The 27169-nt window shown below is 44.1% G+C and overlaps 1 protein-coding gene across 8 annotated transcripts in view; it reads left to right on the top strand.

The window, feature by feature from the left end:
- PPIP5K1 (diphosphoinositol pentakisphosphate kinase 1) overlaps positions 1-27169 on the top strand; it is a 48321-nt gene that overhangs the window by 9068 nt on the left and 12084 nt on the right. For 3 of the 8 annotated variants that reach the window (XM_050799388.1, XM_050799386.1, XM_050799390.1), the window contains exons 16-21: positions 1318-1467; positions 2103-2193; positions 5991-6116; positions 6819-6881; positions 10408-10590; positions 12074-12211. In XM_050799388.1, coding sequence (XP_050655345.1) covers positions 1318-1467; positions 2103-2193; positions 5991-6116; positions 6819-6881; positions 10408-10590; positions 12074-12211 — 751 coding nt within the window. The remainder of the gene's footprint in view (positions 1-1317; positions 1468-2102; positions 2194-5990; positions 6117-6818; positions 6882-10407; positions 10591-12073; positions 12212-27169) is intronic. The other 5 variants (XM_050799394.1, XM_050799387.1, XM_050799391.1 and 2 more) reach the window with 5 other exon arrangements.

The following is a 27169-nucleotide window of genomic DNA, read 5'->3' as shown; positions in this document are numbered from 1 at the left end:
CAGCTAACCATCTGAGCTTTTTGTTTTGGTCTTTTTCCTGGAAAAACTGTTTCTGTCTTTGGCCCAATTATATCCCCCCCACTTTTTTTTTCCTATCTAGCTCCTTCTGTATCACTTACATTCATTTTGACACCACAATTTATCCCTGTCCCAGAGACTTTGACTGTCTGATTTAGATTCTGCTCTGTCCTGATGACTCTGTTCACCTGGCTCAGTGCCAGGTCTCTATCTTAGAGGAATTGGTTTTTCCATTTTAGGGATCTATCAGAAGAATCCATAATGAGCTGACCTAGGTTCAGCAAAAGGTTTGCAATTCAGATTTTGGAGAAAGCTGAGAAGACGAACTGCAGTCTCTTCTTTTGATTCATCCTTTGCTTCCTGATTATTTTAAGGTGAAATTGACATTGGTAATATGCAGAGTTTCTTTAGGTAGGATATACATTATTTTCTCTTTGAGTGTAAGTTGGTATCCGTAGTACTCTATTACCCTTTATACTCACATGCAGTAGATCACATGGATAGAATGACACATAATCTTCCATCAATAAACTGCTCCTCCAAATGTCTTTCCTATTCACATGGTCTGCTAGCCTCTCCTGGTGCTGTTGTGCTTGAACCACGCCCCCCGCCCCCCGCCACCATTTTCTTCTGGTTTATGCAGTCATAAGACATAGGCAGCTGGGTGTGGTGAATCACACCTGTAATCCAAACACTTTGGGAGGCCTAAGTGGGAGAATCATTTGAGGCCAGGAGCTCAAAACCAGCCTGGGCAGCAGGGCAAGATCCTGTCTCTACAAAAAAAAATATTTTAATTAAAAAATTTAAAAAAAAAAGACACAGGCAAAGGAAAGCTCTCTGTGTATCATCTCTCAGACTTGATAAGATTGACTTCTTTCTTTCAGGCCTATAGGAAGCTTCCTATTGTAATCACATTCCTTCTTTTCAATTACTAGTGCTGCTTAGACCCTGGCTTATCCAGGGTGATGGTTGTCCAGGATATTTTCCTCAGCTTTGCAAGGAAATCATCTCTCTGCTCCTTGGTCACAGAGCCTTATAATACTAATATTAATGTTTATCTTCCTTGCTCTTTACATATAGGCATACAACTTGTCCTTCCCTCCATCCCTTCTTCTCCTCTTGTCATCTCATACTTTTTAACTATTTTAGATTATAAAACTTATGACCTTCATAGCAGCTATGCCCTAGCTGGTCATCCTCTCTAGCCCTGTAACTGGCTCTGCCCTGTGGGCACTGGGACTTTTGGGATCCTGGGGTTTAAAGGAGCCGTGACCGGCTTTCCACCCGGTCTGATTGCAGGTCATGAACATGCAGTGCACGGGGAACCTGGACCTCATCCCCTTGCGGGGACGGCGCCGCAGGAGGTCGGGAGACCTCCCCCGGCCTTCCCCAGCCATCGGCCTACAGCCCCGGGCTGTGTCCACCACTCACCTGGCATCCTGCACACAGGTGTCCCTCCCTACCTCACCTTCCTGTTTTACCTTCTGTCTTTGCCTTTTGGGATCTAGGGACTCAGACACTATCTAGTTGGGATGTGTGTGTATTGGGGGTTGTGTGATTGGGCCCTTGTGGGCATTGTAAGAATTCTGTTTCATGTTTCTAGGGGTGAGATAGTTGGAGGGGAGGGCTGCTTGGTTCGAACAAGAAATGTAGTACGGTTGCAGTAGCCACAGCTGTTCCATGGAAAGAAGAGAGGGTGGCCAGACTTTCTTATTTGTGGCTGAGCCATTGTGATTGGCTTTCTGAGTCTTGTGGGGGGATGGATACGATTAGGAAACCGCTCTGCTGAGAACTAGGAATGGGTTGAATAATGATTTCTCAAACTCAGATTGGGAATGGGAGGGCTCTGGGGAAAGGGATGTTGAAAATAGAAGTGGCTTCTAGTATAGAAAGATGCCCCAGACAGTTCCCTCCATAAAGTGCATTTTCTCTTCCCTTTTCATCCCTCTTCTCCTATAAATCCTTTGGTTCTTCCAAACTTTCTAACATTGCTTGGCTTTGTAGGGACAGGAATTCAGGACATGGGTTTTATGCTTTTGGGTTGAGGTGGCAAAATGATTAATTATAGAGTCCTTTTTCTGCAGGTACTTTCTGAGACTTCATCCTCAAGGCCTGGTGGCTACCGGCTCTTTTCATCTTCACGGCCACCCACAGAAATGAAGCAGAGTGGCTTAGGTATGGCTTCGCCAGCATTTCTCACCTATTGTTGGAAAAGTTGTCTGTCTGTTCTCCAGAGTTGTATTGTGGGAAACCTTTGTCATGGGGTTTGGAACCATCCAGTCAGTGGAATATCATCAGGTGGGGGTAGGGAGGATGAAGTGGGAGAAGCCATAGTTAGATATGAACTTGGATCTCAGATGATTGTTCCATCCCAGAAAGGTGTTTATCTCTTGGTTTTCTATACCAATCACATTTCCCTGGCCAAAGGGCATTTTTCTGGCTTTCCCTCTCATTCCTTATCTGTCCCTCCAGTCTAGCCCAGACCTTAAGGGGCCATGGAGACTCTGAACCTTCAGAGTTATCAGAGACAGAGCTATAAATAGAGGTACTTGCAACCCTCATAAATGTCGTATTCCTCATTTGAAGAATTGTGCCATGTCTTCCCCTGAAACCAGTGTTTTTTACATCCCCACTCTTGCCCTTCCTACCACCTTGCCCTTTCCTCCATCATCTCCTAATCCTGTAACTTTTTCCCCTTCCTTCTGGAAAATTGACAAGTCTGAGACTGGTGTAGTGGCAGAGGCATCTCTCAGGACTTTGAGGAAATGTCTCTTGATTTTTGGATCCCTGGAAAGGGGTAGAGAACATCATTCAACTTTTTGTGAGAGCACAAACGGCAGGAAGGACCAAGCCTCAGAGGGTATTGTATTCTTTGGGTGGGGGGCGGTCCTTGGGAGGAACTATCTCTGAGCACAGTGCCTTGTGAGCCAGTAACTAGAACTGGAGGTCAGACATGATTGTGTGGGGTCTGGACTTGGTCCCCTTGCTCTTTCTATCTTGTCCTATCATTCTCTTTAGCGCCTCTAATTTTTCTGTTGCTTTTGTCCTTGGCACCCATTTTCTTGACCCCAAAACGGTCAGCTTTTGGACTAGCAAGAGGGAGAAAGGTTTTGGTAACTTTCCAGGCTAATTTTATGAGAATAAGTTGCCTTCTACATTCCTGAAGTGAGAAAGATGGTTTGGGGCAGGAGAAATAAATGACAAGTATGTAGATCTGGCCAGGCGCAGTGGCTCATGCCTATAATTCCAGCACTTTGGGAGGCCGAGGAAAGCAGATCACTTGAGGTCAGGAGTTCTGAGACTAGCCTGGCCAACATAGTGAAACCCCATCTCTACTTAAAATACAAAAATTAGCTGAGCATGGTGACGCATGCCTGTAATCCCAGCTACTGGGAGGTTGAGACACAAGAATTGCTTGAATCCAGAAGATGGAGGTTGCAGTGAGCTGTGATTGTGCCCACTATACTCCAGCCTGGGTGACAGAGTGACACGCCATCTCAAAAACACAAAAAGAAAAAGAAAAACAAAACAAAACAAAAACCGAAAGAACAATAGTGTAGATCTATGACATGGGCCTCTCTTCCCAGAAGTCCCAGTAAAGAATAGGTTCCAGACAGACTATAAAAGAGGATAGGTGTGTCTAGCCCAGTTAAGTGGGCCATGGGAATGCTTTAAAGAACAAGGCAGAAGTATGGACATGGAACTGGTTGGCAGATGGTGGTGGTAAGGTAGAGACCACCCTCTGAGATGATCTGAGGACTGGGCAGAACAGAGTTGGCATGACTGCACTAGAAAAGTATTTAGTGGAGGAAGTGTATGTAGGACAAAGCTTGGGGTGGTCTGGGATAGAGCCAGCTAGTTTTAGCTTTGCTGAAGAAAAGCAGTCATATTTAGCAACTGTTATTACTCTCTGGAATCTCATTCCAGAGCCTGTTTGAACATGAAAGGTGGAGGAAGTTGCTGTATAGAGGAGAGGTCCTGAATTCCTGGGTTGGAATCATCAGCCATCTGAACTTCCTGATTGCTCTGGTGACCCCGAAATCCTGGGACCTCTGAAACCATGGTCCCTTCTTGGTGGCCTCAAGGGAATTGAACTCCTTTCCACTCCATCCATAGGGAAACCCTATGAATGTTTTTTTTTTTTTTTTTTTTTTTTTTTTTTTTGAGACGGAGTCTCGCTCTGTCGCCCAGGCTGGAGTGCAGTGGCTGGATCTCAGCTCACTGCAAGCTCCGCCTCCCGGGTTCACGCCATTCTCCTGCCTCAGCCTCCCGAGTAGCTGGGACTACAGGCGCCCGCCACCTCGCCCAGCTAGTTTTTTGTATTTTTAGTAGAGACGGGGTTTCACCGTGTTAGCCAGGATGGTCTCGATCTCCTGACCTCGTGATCCGCCCGTCTCGGCCTCCCAAAGTGCTGGGATTACAGGCTTGAGCCACCGCGCCCGGCCATGAATGTTACGTCACAAGCCAAATCCAGGGTCTTGGCTAAGATGGATTTGGAAATAGGGAGGCAAATCCTGAGAACTTGGGTGTCAGTCTTGTTTCTTCTTGACCACTCTGTCTTTATAGGCTATAGTAGGAGAAGGAACCATCGAATCCTAACCCTCCTCTAGATCAGCTGTTGGAGACAGTGACTGGTCTGATTTATTCCATACTTCAGAGATTATTCAAATTTTATTTAATCCTCTCATTGGCAATGGAGTTCTCTTTGCTTTCTTTGAATTTATATGTGTGGGCAACTGGCTTTGAGCATAGGCTTATGAGATAATACACTTTTGAGAGCAGAAAAAACATATCTTTTTGTTGTTATTTCCTGTATTCCTTCTTAGTAGGGTGCTCATCACATAATAGGCATGCTTTACATACAATCAATTGATTCTTCACATGCCCTTCAATTTGTGTCCATCTTGACCTCAGAAACTGTGCTGGTACCTGAAAAATAGTTATTTATTTTCTAACAATACAGTTGGTCCTCAGAGTCAGGAGACCTGTATTCTAGTCCAGCTTAACTTCTAAAAAACTATGTGACCTTGAGCAAAGGAGGTCCCTTTTGGATCGCGGTTTCCTCATCTCTAAAATATGAAAGTTGAACTGGATGATCTCTGAGTCCCTTCTAGCTTAAAACATTCAATGAGACAGGGGGCTGTGGCTCACACCTATAATCCCAGCATTATGGGAGGCCAAGTGGGAGGGTCACTTGAGCTCGGGAGACCAACTGGGCAACATAGTGAGACCTCGTTCCTACTGAAAACAAAAAAAATTGTCCAGGCTTGATGGTGTATGCTTGCAATCCCATCTACTTGGGAAGCTGAGATGGGAGGATCACTTGAGCCTGGGAGACCAAGGCTGCAGTGAGCTATGATTGTGCCACTGCACTCCAGCCTGGGCAACAGAATTAGATCCTGTCTTAAAAAAAAAATTGTGAGCCTCATACTTTCATTCTTGGGAAAGGTAAAAAGGCCTGAAGGGAGGGGATGTTGGATGAAAAGCTTAGGAAGGATCGGAAGGGTGCCAGCTGAGTGTTCAGAATCAGTCTCTAGCTTCAGTCAAAGGCTTTTCCTTTCAAACCTACAAGGACTAGATTTCTGAGTTTCTTAAGCTATATATCCAGGGTAAAGGGTGTCCAATTAAATCTAGGGGGAATCTAGAGGGACCTACCTATAATTTGAGCGTTTCTGAGAGCCACCTGGAGAGCACAGTCTATCCCTTTCAGTGTGTTGAATCCCCTAATATGACTAACCCTGCATTTGTAGTGGCCTCTTGTCTCTGCCATGTAGCTCTTCAGAAGAATCCCCCTTTTGCTTGCCCACTGTGACTATGCAGAAGTGTAAAGCCATTTGTGGTTATGTGGAATGGCTACATGGTGGTGGCTCTGAATGGCTGTGTGTGTCTTGATGTTATCATGTGAAGTTGTGTATAGTTCTGTGTGATAGTTGTGGCTTTACGTGGCTACTAACACACTCCCGGCCTTGCAGGCTCACAGTGCACAGGGCTGTTCAGCACCACAGTGCTGGGTGGCTCCTCCAGCGCCCCGAATCTTCAGGACTACGCCCGCAGCCATGGCAAAAAGCTACCACCTGCCAGTCTGAAGCACCGAGATGGTATGTGGGTGGGTTTTGGGGGATAACTCCTTTTTTCACTTGTCTCTCAGCAAGGACATAGCTCAAGAACTATTCATGCTTAAGATGACACTGGCCTTATAACAAGTTTTCTTCATCAGTAATAGATAGGAGAAGGCACCAGGACCCCTTCCACCCCTCCATTTGCGTTCCCTCTTGCCATAAAAATACTACTTATTTATGCTTATCCCTTCATAATCTCCCACATAACAGTCCTGCTGCATCAGTTTGTACTCTTTCCTGGATTCTGGCCTGTAGGGGTAAGGACCAAGGAGGATGATGCATGGTTGGGAAGAATGTAGTGAAACCTCAAATAAAATCCAGCAAATTGGGTTTAGGGAAGGGAATGTTGCTCAGCTAAGGCAGAAAAGATAATATGGAAAGAGACTGGGGTAAGGGATGAAAATTTCTGTGAAGATTTTATTTCCAAATGACCAGAAAGAGGACACAGTGGTAAAATTAGGGTTGTTTGTAGGAGTGTATTGTAGTAGAGATGACACATAGATTCCTAAGAGATTTACCAAAGGAAAAGAGATTGACATGTGTTAGTTAGAAATCCCAGGGAAGGGGAGGGGAGCAGGACAGATAACTAACTTTAAAGAACAGACTATCTTGTGGGCAAACTCCAGAACAGAGGGTGGGGACAAGGGTGGGTATAATCCCCATGATGTCTTTTCTCCCCAGAGCTCTTGTTTGTCCCGGCCGTAAAACGATTTTCTGTGTCGTTTGCAAAGCATCCGACTAACGGTACGTTTGCTTCTGACTCAATGTCATTCCTCCTCACCATGTCACCTCTAGACACTTGACTCTGAGTTTTGACACTGACTTTGCCTCTCCTTCCACTGTGTTGACACCCTGCTGTCTCTGAATGAGCTACTCACTAAGTGTCCCTCCTGGGATGGTTTCCTTGTGACAGCCTTAGTCTTGGTTGCAGCCTGACTGCCCCATCCCTGTGGCAACTCAGGGTCTTACTTCCATAATCACCGTCATCACCATTATGTCACTTCTGTCAGCATCACCACCAAAACACTGATTAAACCTCTCCCTTTCCTATCACATGACTGCCAGGCTGTGTACAGATATGATGGTTCCCCTTCTTAGAATGGGAATAGTGTTTCCTAGATTGATTCCATTTCTTCTCTTCCCCAATACCCCCAATTCCTCAGCTTATATAACTTTGATCTTTCTGTTTTTTCTCCAACTCTTTTGTTGGGGTGGATGTGGATGACTAGTTTGTTCCTCTTTTGGAGCAACACTGCAGTTCCCAGCTCCTAAGCCTACTTATATGGATGTTAGTCTTGAGTATATAGTTTCCCATCTCCATATTTCTTTCTCCTGCCATTATGTGTATTTTGTGTGGCTCTTGTGCTCCTGACATTTGCTTTATGTTACTACTAACCTAGTGCTTGGGCCTAGAAAACAACAGCCCAGGTTGCTTTGGGATAAAAAATAAAAAGAAAGGAGTAGGAGGTAGTAGGTAAAAGAAAAAGGACCGTACCTTGAGTTTTTAAGTGTAGTTTCCATGTGGCACCAGCCTACCTATGGTAAAGCTATCGCAGAGAAGTTTGAAGAGTTGAGATGTCTGCTGGGGATTCTGGGGGAGCTTAGGAATGAATAATATTTTAAGAACATTGAAGAACCGGGTCTGCCCACACTGCGGTGGGAGGGCTTGGAGATCTCTGTAAACCATAAATTGAGGGGTATGGTGTCTTTGTAGGGTATAGCAGGAGAACCGAGGCTCACTCTCTTTCAAAGTTTTATCCTTGGTATCCTTATTTTTCTCTCTGTATTATATTTTGTCTTCAAGGTAAATCTAGTTTTTTAGGTATGGTTTTCTTCTATTCAAGAGCTAAGACTCTCTGAGGGAAGTAAAATTAGACTAGAAAACCTCTATGTGCTAATCTCCTATTGCCTAGCAAGTGACAGCTGCTAGATTTTAGCCCAGTCAGGTGGTACATCTTCACAAGGCACTGCTGAAATCTCTCCCTAGGTTGACTAGCCTATGCTGGCTCAGTTTATCCCCGCCCCCAGGCTCCCAATTGTGCCTGTGGCAGGAGTTCCCATTCAGAGCCTCATGGGTGTGCCCACTCATTGAGCTTCAAGCTCTTCTGTCCTTCATGTGCCACAGCCATCTCCAGAATAGAACCTGATGCATCAATAGCACAGCCTGGGACTTGGACTTAGGGTCCACAGTATAGTACGAGGAACGTGGGCTACTCAAATCAGAGCTAAATCACATATCTCCTAGTTCTTAGGTGCCATAAGAAAAGACCCAAGTCCATAAAACAGACCCTCAGACCTATGTACCTCCAGCTCCCCGAAGCCCTGTTTAGCAGCCTCACCCATTGAAGAAGATTTAATTCTGCCAAAAGGAGGTGAGGAAAAAAGAGCTGGATAATGCAGGTATTGTGCAGGAAAACAAATTTAAGATCTCCAATACCCTGCACACTTCCTCAGGGGTCTTGTGGCCTCCTTTGTTTTTCTTGTGCTGGAGCTTGGAGGCTAATATGCTTAAGAAGCCAGAATCTGGGTTCTACCTGTTGACAACAGCAGAAATTTGGAACTGTATGTCACTTGCTGAGGAAGATTATGTAGATTCAATTTGACCCTCAAGAAATATGAAGGCTCTCCTCCGTGGCCAAGATCTTGCTTGACTGACCAGCAATTACAAAGTGGATGTTCTGTCTGTAGTTGCAGATAAGTCACAGCAGCTCTGTCATCACCATCTCCTTGCCATGATATCTGGCTTTGAAACAGCAGCTAGACATACTGGACCTGGCTTTGGAAAAGAGGCAAGGCAGTGTGTCTTCACACTTTGATGGGAGAGCAGCCCTCAGCCTATCCCTGCCTCTGTCCCTGATAAGCTGCTGTTATATCCTGTAACTATATCCAGCACACAAGTATAGCCTGTTACTAAACTGTACACTGAACTCACCAAAGTAAATTAATAAAGTGGGAAAGACTGTGGCTCACGCTCATCCCGAATGTCAGCGTGTGACCACTGGATTTGTCAAGCCCATTATCTTCTAGGGACCCATGTAACTATGTGACCGTTGGTACATACAGTTAGTGCTCACAAGACTAGCCTAGGTAGAGCTGAAATCTGTCCTGACATCCAAGCTAAGGTCTCTGAAGACCACAGTCTCATGGGATCACCTTGTGGAGTCAGTTCTGGTCTGGGAGTTTTGAGCAGTCATCCTCAGCTGCCTTGATTCTACCTTCTCTATACCAACATCCTGTACTCAAGTTCTTGTCCATCCTCACATCATGTCTTAAGATCCCATACCTTTTCTCTAAGATCTTTCCCTGTTGTTCCTCTTACACCCGGCTCCGCATGCCTTTGACTGCCTTCAACCTTTTGTAGCTCAATTACATGCATCCACGAAGTTTGCCAAGTAGCTAAAATGAGGGGTTCAGAATCAAAGCTTTTCTACTCACCAGCTAAAAAACGTGCAGTTAGACTCACCAGCAGTGGGAAGAAAATGTAAAATTTTATCTAACTTTCAGCTTCGTAATGGATACAGTATCTCTGAGTCCTGAGTTTTATGTGTACTTTTTTTTTTTTAAGTGATTGTTTAAACAACAGTAAGGTCAAGGATGGTTAGTCAATATTGGTATTTTCACATATTGATTCCATTTTCCACACAAATCATTTTAAAGGAATTCTACATTCTGGTTTCCTGTCAGTCTCCTGTGCCAGCTGCCTAATACCATCCCTGTCTTTGGCTATCTTAGAGTGTGGTCCAGAAGACCTGCCCTAAAAAACAGCCTTTTTAGCTTGACTATCTTGATACTCAATGCTATCCTTGACACTCTGAGTGACTTTGAACTTTTCATTTTTATCCCTACTTCATAAATCCATTCACCTGAGAATGCAGGCCCTAAGTAGGGTTCATCCAATGATGAGGGATCTTGAAGCTGTAGTCAAGACTCCCAGCCACAAAACTGCCAGCTCACCCCTGTTCACAACGATGTGACTGCTGTCTACAAGCACCGACTCAATTATGCTCAAGGAGGAAGGGGAGGACATTGCTGTATGATGAGGTCTCACTTATCCCTTCTTTCAGACTCGTTGTGTGATGACACCACTCTTCTTCCCTGCAAGAGATGCCCAGTGGCTCTGACCATCTCTGCTTCTCTCTTAGCTCACCTTGGATCTGAGTGTCCCCACCTCCCAGTAATGCTTGTGCTAGTCAGTGCCCCCCTCATTGTCTCTCCCTCTTCTCTTTCTCTATCTTTGTGCTTCCTGCCGTGGTCCCCTCACCCCCTCCAGAGCTGCTGGATGACCAGCACCCTGTGGTCCGGTTGCTGCGCAGTTTTTCCTCTGACTGTACAGGGGGCCGGCCAGTCTCCTTGGATGCCACGCTGGCGCATCACCTGCACCAGTGCTCCTACCACCTGCGCCTCTTCCGGAACTGGCTGCGCTCAGGCCAGGATGATCCCGAGTGCCTCTACGGTACCCCCTGCCACCAAGCTGGCTGCTGCCACTACCCTGGCTGGGACTGACTGCTTTGCTTATTGCACTTCTGGCAGGAGAGCCCACCTGTTTCTTTCTCCTGTTTGCCCTGAGGTTATGTAACTTGCATTTAGTGGCTTGGATGGGATTGGGGCCGGACTGCCTGGTAGCTGTAGCATTGGCTGCTCATTCCTTCCTATTCTCCTTTCTCACCACCTCCTAATGTTACTCATTCCCCAGTTCTGTTCAATACAGGAGTAATCTCTTGCCTTGGAATCTGTTCTTATCACTCTAACACTCTACTGCCACCATCTTCAAATCCAAATGTTTTTCTAGCCACTCTGAGGAGCTAGAGACAGTAACTTTCCTGCCCTCCTGCCACAAGATCATGGGGGAAATTGAGGCACAGAAGCCGCAATTGTATCCTTGGGGAAACAAAGGACAGAGCTTAGAAGGTGGTCAGGTTATAACCCTTTTGAGTTACGGGCTTTAGTCACTGGTGAATAGGAAGCTGTCTTGCATAGACATTATTGTCCCACATATCCTTAGTCCCTTTAAGGAGATGTTGAGGAGGCATAGGAAAGATTGGGGACTGAGAAAGTGGTTGGGATGTGTTTTTCTTGATCCTCCATTGGGGACATTTTTTCCATCACCAGTGCCTAGTATTAGGGTTACATATTTATGTTTACCCTTGGCCCTACCCATACTGATAGACCTACATTGGAATTCTTGAGTTTCGAGCAGAAAATCAGTGCTTTTTCTTTTTTCTAGGGCATTTGCCTCATTTTTCTGATGAAGTACAAAGATCCTAGCAAGTCTGGGGTTTTCCAGTAGATCAGAAGGGTGAAGCTTTGATGTGATGGAAACTATCAAGAAAGAACTTCCATCCCCATCCTGTTCATGCATGTGGTTTTCCTGGGCTGAGCTTCATGTGTATTGCATGCCCTCCAGTTTGCATCCAAGTATTCTAGCCTTTCTACCGACATCCTAAATTTGCATGAACCCCTTCTCAGATTCCATGTCCTTCTCCTTAATCTGGTTCTCTTATTCATGATACCCGAAATCTGCTGTTTCTTCCCAGTTCCCTGACCTCCCTATCTCATGTTAGATCTGCAGTTTCACCCCTTACCTCTGGATCCTTGTTTTATTCCCCCAGAAAGTGTGAGGACAGTGTTGGTGCTTACCCTACTGGGATTCTGTTTATTTTTCCATGGGACATTGCAAGCTCTCCATAGGTAGCATGAGAGGTGATTTGATTTACCTGGAGGCCTTAGCAGGTAGATGTTTTAGGAAATCTGAAAGTGAGAAAAAGAGACTCCCCTAGGGGCTCTAAAGAGTTCCCTCTCCTAAGAGTCTTGGATACCCCACACTCCAAAAGCCACGGACTCTCCTGATGGTTCTCAGGGACTCTCCATGCTTCCTTGGCCAGTTGGGGTATATCTGGCAGGAGTAACATTGACTTTGCCCATCTCTTTTCAAACAGGATTTGAAGGGTGTTCCATGGTGCCTACCATCTACCCTCTGGAAACACTGCATAATGCCCTTTCCCTACGTCAAGTGAGTGAATTCTTGAGTAGAGTCTGCCAGCGCCACACTGATGCCCAGGCACAGGCATCTGCAGGTATGGATACTCTTATTTTTTACCCTTCTATCTGCCCCCATGCCCATGCTTCCTAGAATATAAGAAAGTAGTAAATTAAAAAGCTAGTTAGGCAATCCACAAAGACACAGAAGTACCCTTAAAAATGTATAATTAGTGGCTGGGCGTGGTGGGTCGTGTCTGTTATTCCAGCACTTTGGGAGGCCGTGGCAGGTGGATCACCTGAGGTTAGGAGTTTGAGACAAGCCTGGCCAACATGGCGAAACCCTGTCGCTACTGAAAAAAAAAAAATATGGCCGGGTGCAGTGGCTCATGCCTGTAATCCCAGCACTTTGGCAGGGCTAGGTGGGCGGATCATAAGGTCAAGAGATAGAGACCATCCTGACCAACATGGTGAAACCCTGTCTGTACTAAAAATACCAAAATTAGATGGGCATGGTGATATGCACCTGTAGTCCCAGCTACCTAGGAGGCTGAGGCAGGAGAATCGCTTGAACCTGGGAGGCAGACGTTGCAGTGAGCCAAGATCATGCCACTACACTCCGGCCTGGCAACAGAGTGAGACTCCATCTCAAAAACAAAAAACAAAAAAACAAAAAAAAAACAAACAAAAAAAACAAACATTAGCCGAGCATGGTGGTATGTGCCTGTAGTCCCAGCTACTTGGGAGTCTAAGGCAGGAGAATTACTTGAGCCCGGGAGGCGGAGGTTGCTGTGAGCCAAGATCATGCCACTGCACTCCAGCCTGGGTGACAGAGCGAGACTCCATCTCAAAAAAAAAAAGAAAAAAAAAAAAGGATAATTGCGTAGGCCAACTAAACATCATAGAAATATCACTCCTTCCTAAGGTAATTAATTCAACATAATCCCAATAAAAATATGGTTTTTCTAAAATCAAATCACTTCTGAAGTTTTCATTGAAAAATAAGCAAGAACAGTGAAGAGTGAGTTGGGTGCAGTGGCTCACGTTTGTAATCCCAGCAACTCTTGAGGCTGAGGCAGGAGGATTGCTGAGGCCAGGAGTTCAAGACTAGCCTGTGCAGGCCAGGTGCAGTGGCTCACACCTGTAATCCCAGAACTTTGGGAGGCCGAGACGGGCGGATCACGAGGTCAGGAGATCGAGACCATCCTGGCTAACATGCTGAAACCCCGCCTCTACTAAAAATACAAAAAATTAGCCGGGCGTGGTGGTGGGTGCCTGTAGTCCCAGCTACTTGGGAGGCTGAGGCAGGAGAATGGCATGAACCTGGGAGGTGGAGCTTGCAGTGAGCCAAGATCGCGCCACTGCACTTCAGCCTGGGTGACAGAGCGAGACTCCATCTCAAAAAAAAAAAAAAAAAGGACTAGCCTCTGCAACATAGTGAGATCCCCATCTCTCCGGGAAAAAAAAAAGCTATGCATGGTGGTGTGTGCCTGTAGTCTCATCTACTTGGGATGTTGAAGCGGGAGGATCACTTGAACCCAGGAGTTCAAGGCTGCGGTGAGCTATGATCACACCACTGTGCTCCATCCTGGGTAGACAGAGTAAGATTCTACCACAGAAAAAAGAGAGAGAGAGAGAAGTGAAGAAAACCCTGAAAAGAAGAGCAAGCAAATACAAGCAAATACAAGCCCTACCACATTTTAAATCATTCTATAAAACGTCATTTTAGTTTTGATTTTTGTGATCATAGTTCACTGCAGTCGGGAACTCCTGGGCTCAAACCATCCTCTTGCCTTGGCTTCTCAAAGCACTGGCGTTACAAGTATGACAGAAAGACTTTTTTTTGAGACAGAGTCTCACTCTCTCACCCAAGCTGGAGTGCAGTGGCAGGATCTCAGTTCACTGCAACCTCCGTCTCTCGGGTTCAAGCAGTTCTCCCTGCCTCAGCCTCCTGAGTAGCTGGGATTACAGGCACCAGCCACCACGCCTGGCTAATTTTTGTATTTTTAGTAAAGATGGGGTTTTGCCATGTTGCCCAGGCTGGTCTTGAACTCCTGACCTCAGGTGATCCACGCGCCTCAGCCTCCCAAAGTGCTGGGATTACTGGTGTGAGCCACCACACCCATCCAGAAAGACTTTTTAGTAAATAGACTGGGGGTAATTGAATAGCCATTTGACAACAATTAAAATTGAACCCACACTGTATACTAGGATAAACTCCATATGGATCAGAAATCTAAATGTAAAAATTAAATCATGTGGTAGGTAACTCTAAGGGCTTGTTCATCCACAGAAACACCAAAAAGTAAGAAGAAACTGTCAGAACCAACATTTTGAGAACTCTGGAGAATAGTAAAAGATTTGCAGTAACCAGGAGAATGCTGAATCCAGGAAGAGGCAACCTAAAAATGGCAGAAAAGCTTTGCAGCATTTTTACTCACTCTTGCCCCACCCCGCCTCCCTGGCTTGGTTGTACTCTTGAAGATGGCAGCCCATGTTCTCAATGTAGGACCCTGGTTCCTGGTTCCAGAGGGAGCAGAGAAGACCTTATTCTCAAAGAATTTTGTCTGTTCTAATTTGTTGGTGGGCTACTTGAAGGATTGACACAAAGTGCCTACCTTTGTTTTGTCTAACTCTAACTCAGGGCAGAAAAGTGGCTGTGCAGAGAGCATTCCTTAAAAACATTGTAAGGCAAATGAACAACCTGTGCCTGGTCTCAGAATGCACTTTTTTTTTTTTTTTTTTTTTTTTTGAGATGGAGTTTCACTCTGTCACCCAGGCTGGAGTGCCACCATGTCCAGCTAAGTTTTGTATTTTTAGTAGAGATGGGATTTTGACATGTTGGCCAGGCTGGTCTCGAACTCCTGACCTCAGGTGATCCACCCACCTCGGCCTCCCAGAGGTGCTAGGGTTACAGGTGTGGGCCACCACACCTGGCCAAAATGCACTTTTTTTTTTTCTTTTTTTCTTTTTTTTGAGATGGAGTTTCGCTCTGTTGCCAGGCTGGAGTGCAATGGCACAATCTTGGCTTACTGCAACCTCCACTTCCCAGCTTCAGGCAGTTCTCCTGCCTCAGCCTCCCGAATAGCTGGGACTACAGGTGCGTGCCACCATACCCAGTCAATTTTTGTATTTTTTAGTAGAGACGGGGTTTCACCATGTTGGCCAGGATGGTCTTAATCTTTTGACCTTGTGATCTGCCTGCCTCGGCCTCCCAAAGTGCTGGGATTACAGGCATGAGCCACCGCGCCCGGCCCACAATGCACTTTTTAAAGTGTCTACAAGAGACTCTATTTATTTATTTAAAGTTGAATTGGTTTATTTTCTAATTTGCAATTCTTAAATGTTTTTATAGAAAATGCAATATTACTTACAGTCAAAATTTTAAGGCCAGGCGCGGTGGCTAACGCCTGCAATCCTAGCACTTTGAGAAGCCAAGGCGGGTGGATTGCCCGAGCTCAGGAGTTCGAGACCAGCCTGGCCAATGTGGTGAAATCCGTCTCTACTAAAAATAGAAAAAAGTTAGCTGGGTGTGGTGGTGCACATCTGTAATCCCAGCTACTCAGGAGGCTGAGGCAGGAGAATTGCTAGAACTGGGGAGGTGGAAGTTGCAGTGAGCCAAGATCGTGCCACTACACTCCAGCCTGGGTGACACAGTGAGACTCTATCTCTAAAAAAATAAAAATTAAACAAACAAAAATTCAGCCAGTCTTGGTGGCTCACACCTGTAATCCCAGCACTTTGGGAGGCTGAGGCTGGCAGATCACTTGAGTTCAAGAGTTCAAGATCAGTCTGGGCAACATGGCAGAACCCCATCTCTACCAAAAAAAAAAAAATTAGCCAGGTATGGTGGCATGCACCTGGGGTCCCAGCTATTTGGAAGGCTGCAGTGGGAGGATCACCTGAGCCTGGGAGGTGGAGGTTGCAGTGAACCGAGACTGTGCCACTGTACTCCAGCCTGGGTGACAGACTGAGACCTTGTCTTAAAAATAAATAAATAAAAATAGAAAACTCCAACAGCTTTCTCATTGCAAGACTATTGTAATAAGGTGAGCAGAAGAAAAGCAATCAACATTTAGGAAAATATAGTAGTGTTTTATGTTTTTAATTTATTAATTTATAGTTTATACTCTTAACGCCTGGGCATGGTGGCTCACGCCTATAATCCCAGTACTTTGGGAGGCCGAGGAGGGTGGATCACTTGAGGTCAGGAGTTCAAGACCAGCCTAGCCAACATGGTGAAACCTTGTCTCTACTAAAAAATACAAAAAGTAGCCAGGCATGGTGGCAGGCACCTGTAATCCCAGCTACTCGGGAGGCTGAGGCAGTAGAATCCCTTGAACTTGGGAGGCAGAGGATGCAGTGAGCTGAGATCGTGCTACTGCACTCCAGCCTAGGTGACAAGAGCGAAACTCTGTCTCAAAAAAATATATATATTATTTACTCTAACAATGTCAATATTATAATTATAATATCAATTATAATTATAAACAAAAGTCTAATAAGACAGACTTCCAACTTATACCTTTAACTAATTTTAGTAATATTCTCTCATGTTGTTTTGTTTTCTAACAGATTTCCACCTTTCCTTGCGCGTGTGTGTGTATACCAGGTGTCTTATATTTGACAAGAGTCTCACATTAGGTCCAAAGACACAAATAGGTTGAAAGTAAAAGGATAGAAAAAGCTATTTTATGCAAATAGTAACCAAAAGAGAGCTGAAGTAGCTATACCAATATTAGACAAAATAGTCTTTAAGTAAAAAAATTGTTACAAGGGAAGCTGGGTGCACAGGTGCATACCTGCAGTCTTAGTTACTTGGGAGGCTGAAGTGGGAGGATTGCTTGAGCCCAGGAGTACTCCAACTGGGGAACATAGCAAGACCCTGTCTCTTTAAAAAAAGAGTTGTTACAGGTAAGAGAAAGTCATATATTGATAATTAGGTCAATTTGTTGGAAGATAAAACAATTATAAACACATACATACCAAATAACGGAGCCCCAAAATACATGACGCGAACACTGACAGAATTGAAGGAAGAATTCTGCAATAGTAGTTGGAGACTTCAATACCTACTTTTATTTATTTTATTTTTAGAGACAGAGTCTTACTCTGTTGCTCAGGCTGGAGTGGTGTGATCACAGTTCACTGCAGCCTTGACCTCCTGGGTTTAAGTGATCCTCCTGCCTCAGCCAAAATGCTATTACAGGCATGAGCCACTGTGCCCAGCCAATACTCACTTTTAACAATGGACAGAACAACTCATCAGAAAATTAGTAAGAAAATGGCCGGGCGTGGTGGCTCACACCTGTAATCCCAGCACTTTGGAAGGCAGAGGCAGGTGGATCACGAGGTCCGGAGATCGAGACCACCCTGGCTAACATGGTAAAACCCTATCTCTACTAAAAATACAAAAAAAATTAGCCAGACGTAGTGGCAGGCTCCTGTAGTCCCAGCTACTCAGGAGGCTGAGGCAGGAGAATGGCGTGAACCTGGGAGGTGGAGCTTGCAGTGAGCCGAGATCGTGCCACTGCACTCCAGCCTGGGCGACAGAGTGAGACTCCATCTCAAAAGAAAAAAAAAAGAGGAAATTAGTAAGGAAATCCCAGCACTTTGGGAGGACAAGACAGGACAAATAGGCATATCGCTTAAGTCTAGGAATCTGAGACCAGCCTGGGTAACATAGTGAGACCCTGTTTCTACAAAAAATTAAAAAATTAATTGGGCATGGTGGCACATGCCTGTAGTCCCAGCTACCCATGGAGCTAGGGTGAGAGGATTCCTTGAGCCCAGGAAGTCAAGGCTGTTGTAGTGTGCTGTGATTGTGCCACTGTACTCCAGCCTGGGTGACAGAGTGACATCCCGTCTCTATTAAAAAAAAAAAAAAAAGAAGAAGAAGAAAATTAGTAAGGAACTAGAACACTACAAAACAACTAGACCTAACAGACATATATAGACCATTCCATCCAACAACTGCAGAATGCAGATGCTTCTCACAGGTACATGAAATATCCTCCAGGATAGACCATATGTTAGGCCACAAAACAAGTCTCCATAAATTTTAAAAAGTTGAAATCATACAAAAGATCTTCTCCAACCACAATGGAGTGATGCTAGAATTAATAACAGAAAACTGGAAAATTCACAAATATAGAAATTAAACAACATATTTTTTTTCCTTTTTATTTTTTTGAGACAGATTCTCACTCTGTCGTCCAGGCTGGAGTGCAGTGGCATGATCTCGGCTCACTGCAACCTCCTGCATTTAAGTGATTCTCCCACCTCAACCTCCCGAGTAGCTGGGACTACAGGTGCGTGCCACCATGCCCAAGTAATTTTTGTATTTTTAATAGCGACGAGGTTTCACCATGTTGGCCAGGCTGGTCTCAAACTCCTGACCTCAGGTGATCCACCTGCCTCGGCCTTCCAAAGTTCTGGGATTACAGGTGTGAGCTACCACGCCTGGCCTCCATTTTTATTTTTAATTTTTGTGGGTGAAACAACATAGTTTTTTTGTTGTTGTTCTTTTTTTTGAGATAGCGTCTCACTCTGTCACCCAGGCTGGAGTGCAGTGGTACGGTCATGGCTCACTGCAACCTCAACCTCCAGCTACTCACCCCCTGAGTAGCTGGACTACAGGCATACACCACCACAACCAGCTAATTTTTGCTTTTTTTTTTGCTTTTTTTTTTTTTTTTTTTTTTTGTAGAGACAGAGTTTCACCATGTTGCCCAGGCTGAGCTCAAGAGATCTGCTGGCCTCGGTCTCCCAAAGTGCTAGGATTACAGGCATGAGCCACTGTGCCCAGCCAACAACATACTCTTAAATGACGAATGAGTCAAAGAAGAAATCACAAGGGAAATTAGATTATACTTTGAGATGAATGAAAATGAAAACATACCAGATGGTATGGGATGCAGCAAAATTAGTGCTCAGAGAGAACTTTATAGCTATAAATATTTAAATTTTTAAAGAAGGCCAGGTGTAGTGGCTCACATTTGTAATCCCAACACTTTGGGAGGCCAAAGTGGGAGGATCGCTTGAGCCCAATAGTTCAAGACCAGTCTGGGCAATATAGTGAGACTTCATCTCTACAGAAAAACGTTAGAATTAGGCAAGTGTGGTGGTGCATACCCGTAATCCCGGGTGCTTGGGAGGCTGAGGTGGGAGGAGAGCTTATGCCTGGAAGGGAGAGGTTGCATTGAGCTGAGATTGTACCATTGCACTCTAGCCTGGGTGGTAGAGAGAGACCCCTGTCTCAAAAAAAAAGATAAAAAAAGAAAGAAAAAATAATCTGAAATCAATAATCTAATTTATACCTTATGGAACTAGAAAAAGAAGAGTAAACTAAACTCAAAAAGCAAAAGGAGCCAGGCGTGGTGGCTCATGCCTGTAATCCCAGCACTTTGGGAGGTCGAGATGGGTGGATCATGAGGTCAGGAGTTCGAGACCAGCCTGGCCAACATGGTGAAACTCCATGTCTACTAAAGATACAAAAAAAAAAAAAAAAAAAATTAGCCTGGTGTGGTGGCATGCGCCTATAGTCCCAGCTACTCAGGAGGCTGAGGCAGGAGAATCACTTGAACCTGGGAGGTGGAGGTTGCAGTGAGCCGACGTCAACCCATTGCACTGCAGCCTGGGTGACAGAGAGAGACCATCTCAAAAAAAAAAAAAAAAAAAAAAAAAGAAGGAAATAAAAATTAGAGTGGAGATAAAGAAAAAAGAAAAACAATAGAAGAATCAATGAAACTAAAAGTTGGTTCTTTGAAAAGATTAACAAAATTGGCAAACCTTTAGCTAGACTGAGAAGAAGAGAGAGAAAACGCAAATAACTCAGATCAGGGATAAAAGCAGGGACGTTGCTATTGATTTTAAAGACATAAAAAGGATTATAAGAGAGTACTATGAACAATTGTATGCCAACAAATTAGATAAGCTAGTTGAAATGGATGAATTCCTAGAAACACACAAATCTACAAAAACTGAATCAAAAGTAGAAAGTCTGAACATACCTTTAACAAGGAAAAAATTAAATTATTATTATTAGTGTTATTAGTGTGGGTTTTTTTTTGTTTTGTTTTGTTTTGAGACAGTCTTGCTCTGTTGCCTAGGCTGGAGTGGAGTGCAGTGGCATCATCTCAGCTCACTGCAACCTCTGCCTCCCACATTCAAACGATTCTCCTGTCTCAGCCTTCCAAGTAGCTGGGATTACAGGCGCCCGCCACCACACCCAGCTAATTTTTGTATTTTTGGTAGAGACAGGGTTTCACCATGTTGGCCAGGCTAGTCTTGAACTTCTGGCCTCAAGTGATTCACCTGCCTTGGCCTCCCAAAGTGCTGGGGTTATAGGTGTGAGCCAGTGCGCCCAGCCAAAAAAGATTAGTAACAAAAACCTTCAAACAACAAAAAGTCTAAAACCAGATGACTTCACTGGTGAATTCTACCACATATTTAAAGAAGTAACCCAGTCTACTCATGCTCTTCCAAAAAAACTGAAGAGAAGGAAACATTGTATCTTGAGGCCAGATACCACATTTCAGACAATGACACTGTAGGAGAAGAAACCAATATCCCTTAATTATAGAGGCAAAAGTCTTGAACAAAATGCTAGCAAACCAAATCTGACAGCACAATAAAAGAATTATACACCAAGGCTAGTGAGATTTATCTCAGGAATGCGAGAGTGATTCAATACAAGAAAACTGGTCATTGTAATACGCTACATTATTAGAAAGAGAAAAAAAAAACACGATCATCTAAGTTGACACAGAAAAACATTTGACAAAATCCAACACCCTTTCATGATAAAAACACTCAGCAAACTAGGAATGGAAGGGAACTTCATGAACATGATAGGGCATTTATGAAAGCCAAAGCACACATCATACTCAGTAGTGAAACACTAAAGGCTTTCCCTCCAAGATTTGGAACAAGACAAAGATGCCGGCTTCAACCACTGCTATTCAATATCGTACCAGGAGTTTTAGGCAAGAAAAAAAAAAAAAATCGAAAAGGAAGAATTAAAAGTATCTCTGTTCACAGAGGACATGGTCCCATATATAAAATCACAAAGAAGTCTCAAAAAAAATAAATAAAAATTAAAATAAAAAAGAAACGGCTATTAAAACTAATGAACAAATTTAGCAGAGTTGCAGGGTACAAGATGAACTCAGACTGGGCGCAGTGGCTCATGCCTGTAATCTCAGCATTTTGGGAAGCTGAGATGGCAGGATCACTTGAGCCCTGGAGTTTGAGACAAGCCTGGACAACACAGGGAGATACTGTCTCTACAAAAAAAAAATTTAAAAAGTAGCCAGGCATGTTGGCACGCACCTGTAGTCCCAGCTAATTGGGAGGCTGAGGGAGGATGATAGCTTGAGTATAGGAGGTCAAGGTTGCAGTGACTGGTGATCACATCACTGTACTTTAGCCTGGGTTATAGAGCAAGACCCTGTCTCAAAAAAAAAAAAAAGAAAAAGAAAAAAAAGAAAAAAGAAAGATCAACTCACAAAAACCTTGTGGGCCGGGCTCAGTGGCTTGTACCTATAATCCTGGCACTTTTAGAGGCTGAGGCGGGAGGATGACTTGAGGCCAGGAGTTCAAGACCAGTGTGGTCAACATAGCAAGACCTCATTTCTATAAAATAATTTTTTGCTGAGATAGGGTCTTATTCTGTCACCCAGGCTTGAGTGCAGTTGTGCCATCATGGCTCACTGCAGCCTTGACCTCCTGTGCTGCAGCAATCCTTCCACCTCATCCTCCCAAGTAGCTGGGACTATAGGCATATACCACCACATCCAGCTAATTTTTGTACTTTTTGTAGAGATGGGGTTTTGCCATGTTGCCCAGGCTGGTCTTGAATTCCTGGGCTCAAGTGATCCTCCTACCTCAGCCTCCCAAAGTTCTGGGGTTATAGGCATAAGCCACTGCCCAGGCTTTTAAAATTAATTTTTAAAAAATTTGTTTAAAGATTTTTTTAAGACAGGGTCTTGCTGTGTTGCCCAGGCTGGAGTGCACTGGCATGATCTCAGCTCACTGAAACTTCTGCCTCCCAGGCTCAAGTGATCCTCCCACCTGAGCCTCCGAAGTAGGTAGGACCACAGGCATGTGCCACCACAACTGACTAATTTTTTGTAGAGACAGGGTATTGCCATATTGACTAGGCTGTTCTCGAACTCCTGGCTTCAAGTGATCCTGTCATCTCGGCCTCCCAAAGTGCTGGGATTATAGGCATGAGCCACGGTGTCTGGCCTGATTGTGTTTGTATACACCAGCAATGAACAACTGAAAAAGGAAATCATAAAAACAGTTCTATTTTCCATAGCATTCAAAAGAATAAAATGCTTGGGAACAAATTTAACCAAGAAGTTAAAAGATTTGTACACCAAAAACTACAAAACATTGCTGAAAGAAATTAAGGAAGGCCAGGTGCGGTGGTTCATGCCTGTAATTCCAGCACTTTGGGAGGCTGAGGCAGAAGGATTGCTTAAACCAAGAAGTTCAAGACCAGCCTAGGCAACATAGGGCCCTGTCTCTACAAATAATATATATATTTTGAGATGGATTATCACTCCGTCACCCAGGCTGGGGTGCAGTGGCGCAATCTCCGCTCACCGGAACCTCCGCCTCCCAGGTTCAAGCGATTCTCCTGCCTCAGCCTCCCAAGTAGCTGGGATTACAGGCGCTCGCCATCATGCCCAGCTAATTTTTTTGTAATTTTAGTGGAGACGGGGTTTCAACATGTTGGCCAGGCTACTCTCGAACTCCTGACCTCAGGTGATCCACCCGCCTTGGCACCCCAAAGTGTTGGGATTATAGGCATGAGCCGCTGCACCCAGGGTCTACAAATAATTTTTAAGAAAACTTAGCCGGGTGTGGTTGCATGCGCCTCTTATTCCTAGTTACTTGGGAGGCTGAGGCAGGAGGATCACCTGAACCTGGAAGGCCAAGACTGCAGTGAGCCATGATTGCACCACTGTACTCCAGCCTGGGCGACAGAGTGAAATCCTGTCTTGTTAAAAAATAAAAAATAAAATAAAAATAAAACAATGCCGGCGCCAGATGCGGTGGCTCACACCTGTCATCCCAACACTTTGGGAGGCTGAGGCAGGCAGACTGCTTAAGCTCACGAGTTCAAGACCAGCCTGATCAGCATGGAGAAACCCTGTCTCTACAAAAAATTTAAAAAAAAGAACAACAACAACAACAAAAAACGCTGGGCCAGCGTGGTGGCTCACGCCTGTAATTCCCAACACTTTGGGAAGCTGAGGCAGGCAGATCACAAGGTCAGGAGTTCGAGACCAGCCTGGCCAACATGGTAAAACCCTGTCTGTACTAAATAATAATAATAATAATAAAATAGCCAGGCACAGTGGCAGGTGCCTGTAATCCCAGCTACTCAGGAGGCTGAGGCAAGAGAATTGCTTGAACTCGGGAGGTGGAGGTTGCAGTGAGCCGAGATCACACCACTACACTCCAGCCTGGGTGACAGAGCAAGACTCTGTCTTGAAAAAAACAAATTAGCTGGATGTGGTGATGCGTGCTTGTAGCCTAGCTACCAGCACTCTAGCCTGGGTGACAAGGTGAGACCCTGTCTCAAAAAAGAAGAAAAAAATTAAAGAGGACCTATATAAATAGAAAGGCATTTCATGTTCATGTTGAAGACATGATATTGTTAAGACGGCAATATTCCCCAAAGTGATCTATGGATTTAATGCAATCCCTATCAGAATTTTAATGGCCTTTCTTCAGAAATGGAAAAGCTGACCCCTCTAATTCATAGGGAACTGTAAGAGGGCCTGAATAGCCAAAAGAATCTTGAAAAAGCAAAACAAAACTGGGGGACCCAAACTTCCTAATTTCCAAATGTATTGCAAAGTTAGAGTAATCAAAACTGTGGTATTGCCATAAGTATAAACATATAGACCAGTAGAACAGAATCAAGAATCCAGAATTAAACATCTATGGCCAGTTGATTTTCAACAAGGATGTCAAAACTATTCAATGGAGAAAGAATAGTCTCTTCAATAAGAGGTACTGAAACCACTGGCTATTCACATTGCAAAAGAACTCATTCGCCCCTACCTCATACCATATGAAAATATTAACTCAAAATGGATCAATGACCTAAATATAAGAGTTAAAACTATCAATCTCTTAGAAGAAATCATAGAGTAAATCTTAATGACCTTAAATTTGGCAATGGATTTGTAGAACAAAAGCATACACAACAAAAGAAAAAATAATTAGACTTCGCCAAAACTAAAAATATTTGTGCATCAAAGGATATTATCAAAAAGTGAAATAACAACTACAGAAAGAGGGAAAGTATTTACAAATGATATATCTGATGAGTACAGAAGATAACAGCAAAAAGACAACACAGTTTAAAAAGGAGCAAAGGACTTGAATTGACATTCTCCAAAGAAGACATGTAAGTAGCTGAGAAGCACATGAAAAGATGCTAACTCTCATTAGTTTAGGGATATACAAATCTAAACCATAGTGAGATACCACTTCACACCCACCAGGATAGCCATTAAAAAAAAAGAGAGAGAAAGTGTTAGAATGTGGACAAACTGGAACTCTCATACAGTGCTAATGGAAGTATAAAATAGTACAGCTACTGTGGAAACAGCTTGTTCCTCAACAAATTAAACATAGGCCAGGCACAGTGGCTGGCTCACACCTGTAATCCCAGCACTTTGGGAAACCAAGGTGGTTGGATCACTTGAGGTCAGGAGTTCGAGACCAGCCTGGCCAACATGGTGAAACCCTGTGTCTACTAAAAATACAAAAATTAGCCGGCCGTGGTGGCAGGCACATGTAATCTCAGCTACTCGGGAGGCTGAGGCAGGAGAATTGCTGGAACCCGGGAAACGGAAGTTGCAGTGAGCTGAGATTGTGCCATTGCACTCCAGCCTGGGTGACAACAGCTAGAGTCTGTCTCAAAAAAAAAAAAAAAAAATTAAACATAGAATTACCACATGACCCAGCACTTCTACTTCTAGATATATACCCAAAAGAATAAAAAACAGAGCTGGGCATGGTGGCTCACACCTGCAATCCCAGCTCTTTGGGAGGCCAAGGTGGGCAGATCACTTGAACCCAGGAGTTCAAGAACAGCCGGGGCAACATGGTAAAACCTTGTCTCCACAAAAAAATACAGAAAATTACCCGGGCATAGTGGTGCACACCTGTATTCCCAGCTACTCAGGAGACTGAGGTGGGAGAATCACCTGAGCCCCAGAGGTTGAGACTGTAATGAGCCAAGTTCATGCCACTGCACTCCAGCCTGGGTGTCGGAATGAGATCCTATCTCAAAAACAAAACAAAACAAAACAAAACAAAAAAACTGAAAACAGGTACGCAAACAAATACACATAGATGTTCATGGCAACACTATTTACAATAATCAAGGCTGAGGGTGATGGCTCACACCTGTAATCCCAGCTCTTTGTTAGGCCAAGGAAGGAGGATTGCTTGAGACCAACCTGGACAACATATCTCTACAAAATAGGAAATAAAAAAATTAGCCAGGCACGGTGGTGTGCACCTGTAGTCTTAGCTACTCTGGAGGCTGAGGCAGGAGGATCACCTGAACCCAGGAATTCAAGGTTACAGTGAGCTATGATCACACCACTGCACTTCAGCCTTGATGACAGAGCAAGACCCTTTCTCAAAAAGTCAAAAGGCAGAAACAACTGAAATGAAACAACTGAAATGTCAATGAATAGATAAAATATAGTATGTACACACAATGGAATATTACTGAGCTATAAAAGGGAATAAAGTACTGATATGTATTAAAATGTGGATGAACCTTAAAAACATTATGCCAAATGAAGGAAACCAAACACAAAAAGTCACATATTGTATGATTTCATTTATATGAAATATCCAGAATAAGTAAATCCATAGAGACGGAAAGCAGATTGGTGGTTTCCAGGGTTTGGGAGTAGGATGGAATGGGGATTGACTTTTTTTTTTCCCCCATAAAGTGAAAGCAAGTTTATTAAGAAAGTAAAGGAATAAAAGAATGGCTACTCCATAGGCAGAGCAGCCGGGATTGACTTCTTAATGGATATGGGGTTTCTTTTGGGGTGATGAAAATGTTTTGGAACTAGATAGAGGTGGTGGTTGCACAACACTGTGGATGTACTAAATGCCACAGAATTATACACTTTAAGATGGTTAACTTTTATGTTATGTGGATTTCACCTCAATAAAAAAAAATTAAACCATGCAAGTGCTAAAAGTAAGCAGGGTGTTAGTGGTAAATTCCTTTATCATCTGAAAGTAAGGAAAGCCTAACTCTGACTCAAAGTCAAATTTGTGAATCAATAAAAAAGATTGATAAATTAGGCCAAATGTGGTGACTCATGCCTATAACAGCAGCACTTTGGGAGGCCGAGGCAGAAGGATCACTGGAGCCCAGGAGTTCGAGGATGGAGTGAGCTATAATTGTGCTACTACATTCCAGCCTGAACAACCCCATCACTCAATTAAAAAAAAAAAAAAAAAAAAAGTGTACAGAGAAAGAAATGCAGATAGCCATTGTACATACGAAATTATGCTTAACCTTCTATAAGAGGTATGCAAATTAAAACTACACTGAGATATTATTTCTCACCTGTTAGATTGGAAAAAATCCAAAAGTTTGATAATACACTCTCTTGGCAAGTCTGGTGAAACTAGAAATTCTGTACATTGTTGATGGGTGTGCAACAAGGGTACAGTCTCTATGGAGGTAAATTTTGTAGTATCTCACAGAATTATAGTTAACCTCTGATCCAATAATCCACTTTTTTTTTTTTCGAGACAGTCTTGCTCTGTCACCCAGGCTGGAGTGCAGTGGCACCATCTTGGCTCACTGCAAGCTCCACCTCCTGGGTTCATGCCATTCTCCTGCCTCAGCCTCATGAGTAGCTGGGACTACAGGTGCCCGCCACCACACTAGGCTAATTTTTTGTATTTTTAGTACAGACAGGGTTTCACCGTGTTAACCAGGATGGTCTTGATCTCCTGACCTCGTGATCTGCCTGCCTCGGCCTCCC

This window comes from Macaca thibetana, chromosome 7 (assembly GCF_024542745.1).
Source record: "Macaca thibetana thibetana isolate TM-01 chromosome 7, ASM2454274v1, whole genome shotgun sequence".
Classification (NCBI taxonomy): Eukaryota; Metazoa; Chordata; class Mammalia; order Primates; family Cercopithecidae; genus Macaca; species Macaca thibetana.
This window is presented reverse-complemented; position numbering and strand designations above follow the sequence as displayed.